Source organism: Mastomys coucha, unplaced genomic scaffold, assembly GCF_008632895.1.
Source record: "Mastomys coucha isolate ucsf_1 unplaced genomic scaffold, UCSF_Mcou_1 pScaffold7, whole genome shotgun sequence".
In the NCBI taxonomy this organism is placed as follows: Eukaryota; Metazoa; Chordata; class Mammalia; order Rodentia; family Muridae; genus Mastomys; species Mastomys coucha.
The window spans coordinates 104,753,923-104,763,922 of NW_022196913.1; the positions used below are offsets into that span (position 1 = coordinate 104,753,923).

A 10,000-nucleotide genomic window follows, 5' to 3' on the forward strand; every position below is an offset into this window, starting at 1 on the left:
GCCAGCTTGGCCTATGTGCATGTGACACAGTGCAGACAGGCACCCAGCCAGCTTGGCCTATGTGCATGAGACACAATATAGACACGCACCCTAGCCAGCTTGGCCTATATGCATGCAAGAGAGTGCAGACATGCACCCAGCCAGTTTAGTCTACATGCATGCGTACCAAGGCCTTCACCCTGCTTACATCTGGCATTCCAGCAGGCCCTGGCTAGGCTCCCTGGAGCCATGCCTCCCAGGCTTTCTGGATCCTTGTCTTTTATTTTATTTATTTATTTATTTTTTGCTGAACATCACCACCAGACCATCCCCCACCACCATCTAGACTAAAGAGCTTTCTATTCCATCTCTATGCTCATGGGGCCCTCTCTAGTGGCACTATGCATGTGTATCACTGGGAGATGGTAGATTTTGAGGCTGTTGATGAGTTAGGCTGAGATATCAAGGTCTTTTTTTCTAAAAAAAAGTTTGTTAATTGACCTGGTATTTCTTTTGTTGTTTTGTTTTTCCTTTTATTGAAAGTAGATTTTCTTCTCATATGATGTAATATATCTTATTATCCCTTAGACTCCTTTTTGTTTTCTCTTTTTCCTTTTTTCTATTAATTTATTTATATTCACTTTACATTACATTTGCAGTCCTCCTTCCTCCCAGTCCCCCCTCACACAGCCCCTCTCCCACCACCCCTCCCTTTCATCTCTGAGAAGCAAGAGGTCCCTCCCAAGGAACCAACCCATCCTGGCAACTCAAGTCACTGCTGGATTAGCTACATCTTCTCCCACTGAGACCAGACAAGACAGCTCAGTTAGGGGTACAGGATCCATAGGCAGGCAATAGACTCAGGGTAAGCCCCTGTTCCAGTTGTTGGAGGACCCACATGAAGACCAAGCTGCACATCTGCTGCATATGCACAAGGGGCCTAGGTCTAGCCCTTGTAGCTGCCTGTTTGTTTTCTAATGAGAGACAGAAAGGGAGTGGATCTGGATGGAAGAAGAGGTGGGGATATAAAGTTCTTACTAACTCTTCAATGTCTGAGACCACATGAGTAACAAGAAATATTCTGCTCTATATTGCTCACCTCAGTATTCCATGTCTGCATTCTTTTGCTTTATAGAAATGTGAAGGAAAGCCTTAGAAATACAAGTTCTCTTTAATACTCCATGTGTCTTTTTTAATCTATCTACCTACCTATCTATCTATCAATCTATCTACCTACCTATCTATCAATCTATCTATCTATCTATCTATCTATCTATCTATCTATCTATCTATTTTCTATCATCTATCTATGTGTATTCATGAGTTGGTACACATATACCAGAACATGCATGTGCAATGAATAACTTGAATTAATTCCACTCCAATACAGGTTCTAGAGATCAAATTCAGGTTGTCAGGCTTGGCAGCAAGGGACTTTACCTATTGAGCCATCTTGCTAGCTCTTTCACAGTGTTTCTGTTGGTTCCTGAAGAGCTGGGCTGGGCCCTCAGCATTCTCAAAGTAACACAGGAATAACAGGGAGAGGATCCAGCTTCCTGGGAGAATGTGCCAATGAACAGCAAATGTCTCTAGTCTCATGTGGCCTATATCCCTTTGCCCTGTCTTGCCTGCCTCCTGCTTGCTCATAATCTGCAGGGGCAATGAGGTACCAACAGTGTGGAGCTATGTACTGTGTCCTGTGGCTCCTCCTACTGTCCTGAGCTGTAGCTTTTTAGTGGTTCTGAGAGGCAGGATTTCTGACTTCTGTGTCTTATTTCTTCTTTGAAGGCAGTCATGTGGGCTGAACTACCCCAGTGCTAGCTTTTTGAGTTTTGGAATCTTCCCAGATACTGTGGACTTTAGTGTTCACACTAGTGAAGTAGGGGTCCTGTGTGAATCTGGGAGTCAGGAATATAGAATGAGGTAGCTCCTGTTACCCTTCAACCCCCTCTTGTTAAGTACCAGAAAAGTGAGACTTTCTACAGCTATATTCTTATGAAGTTGTTGGTCAAGGACCAGAAGACAGCTAATGGAGGCAAGACCTGGGATGTTAGGGTTGGAGTGAAGAGGAATGAGGAGTCAATGGTGTTCTCTGAGACCTGCAGCTCTAGGCACATGCAGCTAGATGCTGCAGCCTCAAGCTTGAGCTAGAAACAGCTGGTGTTAGATGAGCAAGCCACAGACTCAGCTGACCCTGCGGGTATCCTTCAACTACTGCGGGGACAAGTACAGAGTTTGTTTCCTCATATCCCAATCCCAATGGGCCATAGTGTATGCAGGGTACCAGAGTCTCCTGGTGTTGAGTTTCTCTGATCTATAGCCAAGACTGCTATGACTTCCACCCCAATGCCCAATTGTTTCTACCATCCACTTTTAAGCATAGCAAAGCTTAGGGATTGTTTTCTAAAAATAAAAGCCAAAACAAATAAAGTGACCCCAGCCAAAAATGTCCTTTAAAAACTGTAATTTAGCCTTTTATCACACTTAAAAATACAATTGCATTGAAGTGTTTGTTGTCTTGTGCCTCTTCTTGTCTCCTGGAAGTTTATATTTGGATTACAAGGGAAAGTGAGAACCTCATTGCTGCCAAACTAAACCAAGGGCAGATATTGGCTTGCGGTTCTATTTTGCTTTCTGTATATTTTAAGCCAAGATATGTTGCCACTGTACTGGAAGGAAAAGGTGGCTGTACTCAGCCTCCTGTGTTTTTTCCATTGCTGATCAGACTTTTACTCACCTCTGCTTCAACCTCAGTCCTTTCTCTAACACGGTAATAATACATTACAAATGGAAAGAACATAGTTTCTAAACATCCCTCACCCCCTAAGGGCAGTTATGTCCAGTTCCACCCCTCAATCTAAGACACTTGTGTGATAGGACCATAAAATGGGGAGGAGTGACATAGTCCTCCAGCTTGCTATGATGTCTGGTACCACCTGCTCTCTTTGCCCAGCCGAGGTCTATGGTCCTAGAATCTGTAAGAGGAGCATGTGATCCTTAGCATCATAGGAAAACAATGTTGGGAAGCTCCTCTGTGATGATGGGTTATCCCAGCACCCAAGTGAAAGATGAGATCTGGAAAGGGGAAGCATTCTGTTACCCACTACATTCATATGAAACTTCCTCTAACTATGATCACTGGGACCTTTCCCAGTGTAGGGCACACAGCCTTGGAATGTCCTGAACTCCTCACTAGGCATCAGAGGATTATAAGGACTCTAGTGACCTGGAGGCTAAAGCTGTGAACAGAACAAATCACTGTGTGGCAAAAGAATGAATTGGACGATGAAAATGTTTTTGAGGGTGTGAAGAAGTATTCAGATTAAAATGAAGAAGAGAAATAGGACAAAAGTGAACACGAGATGCTTTAGCAATTAGGGTGGGAACCCTAGAAGAGATGATATTACAAGTGATACTTGAAGAATGGGAAGGATCCTCCTGCATGGCAATTTCAGAGTCCTCTGTGGCACTTGTACTGTGTGAAGGACATCCCAGTCAGCTTTGACTCTGGCCTTGGCATCAGGCAGCACCGTCCAATAGAACTACAGTCTGAGAACCTATGCAATGAAAATAAATGACAGTCAACAACAGTCACACAGTATTACTATGCATTCAAATGTCTGTGGCAGTCAAGCTCTACTCAGTGAAGTCATTGTTTAGATAGTGATATTTGGTTGATGACTACTGATGCACATATTTAGGAGCTGGTGCATAGATATTCTCTCATATAGCTTAAATACAGAGGGAGGGGGATAGGACCTTCTCTAAAGGCCCAAGAAGGAAGTGATTGAGATTTCAGGGAAAGAGTGACAAGTTTTATGACAACTAAGGATGGTTCCTCAAAGGGGAACTGGGCACTACTGCAGGGTTGGTGGCAGCTTTCCATGCACATCAAGGCAGATGGGGCTTGAAGAGAAGAGATGCTGCCATTTTGGAGTGTATGAAACATCAGTTGGGCATAAGCCAGTGCTGGGATCATTGTATAGCATTTTTGCATGTAGTTTGTCTCTCTTCAACATCCATGAAGAGAATAGTTCTCAGGTATGTGAGTAGGTAAGGAGGCAGAGGCCCAGAGGATTCAGGCACTTGTGTAGGAGGGAACCTTCAGGGTCTGGTCTTGGGGCTTTCAGAATATGAGGTTTAGAGCCATGAGTCTTTGCAGTGTCTGTAGGAATGAGAGTACATGCAGGCCTGAACCACCACTGGACTACTGTAAGTCAGGGCAGGGAAGGCATGAGCTCTGAGTCTCCTCTGCCACCTACTTGCTGGAGACCAGGGAAGCCAGTTCATATCACAAACCAGGCCTCTCTCCTCACAATAACACATATAAAAGTATAAGACTACATATGCACATATTGTTTGTAGATTCATGCTCTAAGCGGAAGTTGAATTAGAAACAGGTGAACCTTACAACAAGCCACTTTTAACCAGAGGGCTAGCAAAGACAGTATTACCCTGCTAAATCTGCCAGTCTAATGACAGAAAGGCATAAGCTGAGTTCTGAAGAAACAGCTATTTTGTACAGTGTAGATTGTGGCTTGAAAAGCAGGTGTCAGCAGTTGAGTGATGAGGACAGGTCACATAGTGAAGGTTTATATGGCAATGATTTGAAAGGTAGATCCTAAAACAGGATGAAAGCAAGACATTGGGCCATGTAGCTTTGCAGCTGCCTTATCTATTCTAAGTTCCTTTCTATTGTTTGATGTAACAAGATGGGGGAAAGTGTGACTTCTGAATGATGGCATCCCCATTTCCTTGTCTGCTGAATGTTCAGGCTTATTCATGTTACACACATGAAGCACTAAACATGAAGTGTAATGCTATGGTATGCATTCCTATGAATATGGGGCATTGTTGCCACATAGGAATAATTGAAAGAATAGCACATACAGTTGATGTTCAGCTTAGATACCCAAAGGTATGATGGGCATGGTCCAGGTAAATGGCTTTAAGATCCCTGTCTGATAGTCACATCCTCTCCATGCACAGTCAAGTATAGAGGTTTCATATCCAGAGATAATCTAGTCTTGGCCCTCGTACTACCCCAGCACACATGGAGCAAAATCAGAAGAGATGATCAGGGAGTACATATCCACTCCAGAGTGTTTTGAGGTCTTTTCAGCCTTTCTTCTTTCTTTCCCTAGGCCATGAATCTACTGCAGCTGGTCAGAAGAGCTTCGAACCAACAGGTTTTCAAAATGTGCTCTCTGGGTTGTATAACCCCATGGTGTTCTCAGCCTCGGGAGCCAATTTGACAGATGCATACCTCTACTGTCTGCTTGCTTGTGACAATGACTCCTGCTGTGATGGCTTCATCCTCACACAGGTCAAAGGAGGTATGGCCAATAGGAGGGCTGGGCCAAACTACGGATATGGGGCATTTGGAGATGCAGAAACCACAGAGCCTGCCACTGGAATTTGCTAGCATGATACTACCATACCCAAATTGAAGATGGTATTCACACACAAAGTCAGAAGCAAATCCTGGCCTCTTTCCCATGTCAAGATTGTACCATATTTTATGTCATAAAACTAGTTTCTTACAACTGTCTTCAATTTAACAAACCAAAACAAGAGCTTTGAGAATTGAAATCATTTGTCAATATTATCCAGCTTCTGAAGGGACATGGTGGTATTTGCCCCAAGGTGTATATATACCTTACTGTTAGCTGATAATCCCGGCAAGGTCGCATTCAGTCATATTGCCTAAGCTCATTCCTCTACTCCTGGTGACTCTAAAGATAACCTGCCTATTCTATCTCCACCCCTCAACCATTCTCAGTGGCTCCTCACCAGTATACATCTCTCTCTCTGCCTTTTATAGAAGTAAGCTCAGGCACTTAGTTGGTTAGGTTAGGAGGGGACGTTGGAGTTATAGTGTGAAACGGGATCAGATGAGAATGATTTAGTGGCCTTCTGGGAAAGCAGAGTGGGATGAAAAAGCACTTAGATGAGGTGAGAAAGCCAGGGCAACACTAGAGTTGGCATTGCTGGGCTAGAGGCTAGGAAACTCCATCTGTTTTGAAGATTACTAGCAGACTCTGCCTGAAAACAAGAGCTCACATTTTCTTTTCCTGCTTCCTGTCCTTTTTACCCCATTGAAATTATTGAGAGAGAAAAGGATAATTGATAATTACTGGGTCCTGAAAGAAAGTTAAATACAACTTTGGAAACCTATAGTAAGAATTTTGTCCTATTCAGAGAGAGAAATGAAGTTTCCTTGGGTCTCAAACAGAGTGTAGACTTTAATTTTGTGACATGAAGAAAGATGGTAGTCCTGGGCAGAGGAAGAAGACTACAGAAAATCAGTGCATGATAGAGAGAAGGAACTTTGAGTTAGCTGGATTCCCCAGGGTAGGAAGAACTAACGGAAGGTAACCTGGGCTTAGGAAGAAGCAGGAGGGAGAGGTTTTATCAGGTTTTTTCAGCTGCATTTTCACCAGCATTTTCTTCTTGAGAATACCTGGGAGCCATGGAAGTTTGGAACATGACCTGAGCCTTCTTTTATTAAAAAAAAAATGGTTTGGACAGGGTCTAATATATCCTGGGCACCCTCTAAGTCAATGACCTTGAACTTCATATCCTCCTTCCTCCACCTCCTTGGTGTTACAATTACAGGTTACAATTACAGGTGTGTACATCCAAACCTGGCTTTCTGTGGTGCTGGAATGGTGTGGGCCATGGTTACAGACACATTTGCATTGGAAGCCAGCACTCTAGCTGGAGTGTAGACAGGAGACAGGAGAGGCTGACTTGGGTATGGAATGGTCAAGAAGGTGAGAAGCTATGCAGGAGACCAGGTAGCCTGGACTAGTGTGGTTACAGTGGCATGAGGAAAAGGAGACATATCCAAAAGAACTTTGCGTATGAGTAGTAAGAAAGAGGGAGAGCCAGGCAGTGGTGGTGCATGCCTTTAATCCCAGCACTTGGGAGGCAGAGACAGGCAAATTTTCTGAGTTCGAGGCCAGCCTGGTCTACAGAGTGAGTTCCAGGACAGCCAGGGCTACACAGAGGAACCCTGTCTCGAAAAAACAAAAACAAAAACAAAAAAACAAACAAACAGAAAGAAAGGAAGAAAGGAAGAAAGGAAGAAAGAAAGAAAGAAAGAAAGAAAGAAAGAAAGAAAGAAAGAAAGAAAGAAAGAAAGAGGGAAGGAGGTGTGCAGCTGGCTCACATGGTAGGAGTCTGCTCTCTGGTAAGCAATGCATAGCAGAGACATCAGGTTATCTATTTCATGACACCAGACGGAGAGTTAGTGAGCTCAGGAGTCTATCTGGGCACACTAAGTTTGAAACACCTTTGAGACATTGAAACATGCCTCACTTTGTATGAAAAGCTCCAGGGCATGGAGGAGCAGAGTGGATGAAAGACAGAAAGCATTGGATAAGAAGTAGCATCCAGAGGCATCAGAAAAGACAAATGGAGGGAAAGACAGAAACCAGTGAGGCAGCCTCAGTGCCTGGTAACATCAGAAGTAGTAGGAAAGGGCTGAGGAAGCAGCTCAGTTGTTAGAATGCTTGCCGTGTATGCCTGTGGCTCTTGGATCCATCTTCAGCACCACAGAAAGCCAGGTTTGGAGATGCACACCTGTAATCCTACTACTAAGGAGGTCAGAGAAAGAGGATAAGGAAGCTCAAGGTCATTGAGTCAGAGGGTTGCCTAACATACTCTAGACCCTGTCTTAGTTTTTCTTTCTTTTTTTTTCTTTTTTTTTAAATAAAAGAAGGTTGAGTCCAAATGGAGTGGAGATTCTGGGGGCTCAGTGACGATGGGTGAGAAGATGAGGAGTGAGTGGTCACATTCCAGTGAATACCTGAAAGAAAGGTAGAACCACTAGTCAAGGAGAAAGAAACCCAGGGCATCTTAAAGTAAGCAAGTGAGGGAGGGTAGGATGTGCAGGGAGCTTGACCGTCCCTCATGCTGCTGACAGCTCAAGGAAACAACTGTTGGAAGATGCCCAGCTGAGCTCACTGGATCAGTAGTAGTAAAACGGAAACTGGTTGGTTTTTGTTGTTTTTATTGAAAAACTATCTTTTTTATCCTGTTAGAATTTCCTATGTACCCAAGGATGACTTTAAACTCGTGACCTTCCTCTTTCCACTTCTTCAGTACTATTATTATAGACATGCTCCATCACACCAGGTTTACATGGTACTAGGGCTTGAACCTGGACTTTATGTATGCAAAGCAAGCACTCTACCAATGAAGCTATATCCTCAGTCTCAGAATGATACTGTTTAGTTGAAGAGATGGTTAGAGCAACTTGATTCCTAATCATCCTTTTGGTTTCAGCCATATGATTATTCAGTGTGGGTTCCTGTTAGTACTTAGATGAGCAAATCGTTAACTGTCCCTCACTTGTGCATCAACACAAGTCTTTCTCCATACCCATGGTTAGAAAGTCTGCTTCAGAAACAGGATGCCTCCTTGAACTAAACATATATTCTGTGGGCGCCACTGTTTTTCCAGATGTGGTGTTATACAGCAGACCATGTGATCCTTCCATGGAAACACTGATTTCATTTTCCCTAGGACCATATATGAAGGATCATTTTGTTCCATGGGGCAGTGAGCCTTCCAAGCCCTTGTTTCCATGACACTGTGGTTGGCAGCCTGCTTGCTATTCCCTCCAAGTCTAACTAGTCGTCAGCAAATTGCCAGGATCTTACCCACCCCTACCCTCACACGCAGTGCCAGAATTTGGGCCCTTGTGACATGCCTAAAAACATCTGGCTGTCCTTCCAGACTCATCTGGTATAGTAGGTGGTTGGGAATTTTAATTTAGGGGGCTTTGGCTGGACTTGCTGAGATCTGGGGACAAAATTCTGTTACACCCTTTACCACGACATTCAAAATCCTTTAGCTTTCTTTAAAATTCTTCCTTTCCCATGCCCTGCCTAGCCATCCCTCACAAAAGCTGCAACTGCCTCTAGCCTCCTCTGGCTACATATTTCTAGGTCCCAATGGATAGCTGTATTTTCTTTTTTTATTATTATTAGGTATTTTCTTTATTTACATGTCACACAATATCTCTTTTCCCAGTTTCCCCTCCGAAAAAAAGAAAAAATTAAATAAAATAAACAAAAACAAAAGCAAACGCCTGTTCCCTCCCCCTCCCCCTGCTCACCACCCACTGTATCCTGCTTACCGGCCCTGGCATTCCCCTACACTGGGGCATAGATGGCTGTATTTTCAATGGGGAGTAGTTAGTGATAATTCCTGAGGGTCCAAGCCTGCATTGTAGTGGAGGCTACTGGGAAGAGACATTCTAGGGAACTCCCATGCCCTAAGGTTTCCATAAGTGTCACTGAAGCTAGAGGGTGTGATCAGCAAGTAACTGGTCCCCATCATAGGAACATGTAGTGCTAGTGGGGGAAGATGTATGGTTTTTTACCTGGGGGTCAAAGTCAAGGGCACCAAGTTCTGAATTAAGTATGTTACTATTCCTCCCTCCATCCCTATTTCCCTTCTTCTCTCCTTCCCTTTCTCCATGTTTTTTCCTCTCCTTCTTGCTCTCTTGATCACTTTTTCTCTCCCATAAAACATGGTGCTCAGATTTTTTTTGAGTGCCCACATTCTTATTATACCCAGACTGCCCTGCGGTTCTACAGACAGCTCAATCTGCTCCTCAATGCCACTGCTGCTGCCTCCACCCTTTCACTATTGCTCAGATACAAGAAAAAACTAGTGTCTTCTCCTTTCGTAGTCTCAGTCTTACATTCTGTGATATGAAAGTATCTAATGAGGTCAGTGACTCTTGAACCAGGCTGTACTGAAGTCTTCTGTGTGTTCCTTGTCAACATTAACTCCCCAATGTGACATGTGACAACAAAGTCCACAGCTGGTGCCAACAACTGAACATGTCCACAATCCTCCCTATGTAGTATATCAGTGCCACATAAGAAGACCTCTAAGGCCGCCTTTGTAAAGTGAGTTGAAAGCAAGCTTTGGTGCCCCAGTGTCACTGTCCTATCCTCAGGCAGCTTCCCGGCTCTCAGAGAAACGGATGGCTGTGCATGGC

The 10,000-nt window shown here is 43.9% G+C and overlaps 1 protein-coding gene across 4 annotated transcripts in view; it reads left to right on the top strand.

Moving 5' to 3' along the window:
* Nucleotides 1–10,000, top strand: part of Tg (thyroglobulin) — a 184,726-nt gene that overhangs the window by 57,525 nt on the left and 117,201 nt on the right. For all 4 annotated transcript variants that reach the window (XM_031358208.1, XM_031358209.1, XM_031358211.1 and 1 more), the window contains exon 28: nt 5,124–5,315. In XM_031358208.1, coding sequence (XP_031214068.1) covers nt 5,124–5,315 — 192 coding nt within the window. The remainder of the gene's footprint in view (nt 1–5,123; nt 5,316–10,000) is intronic.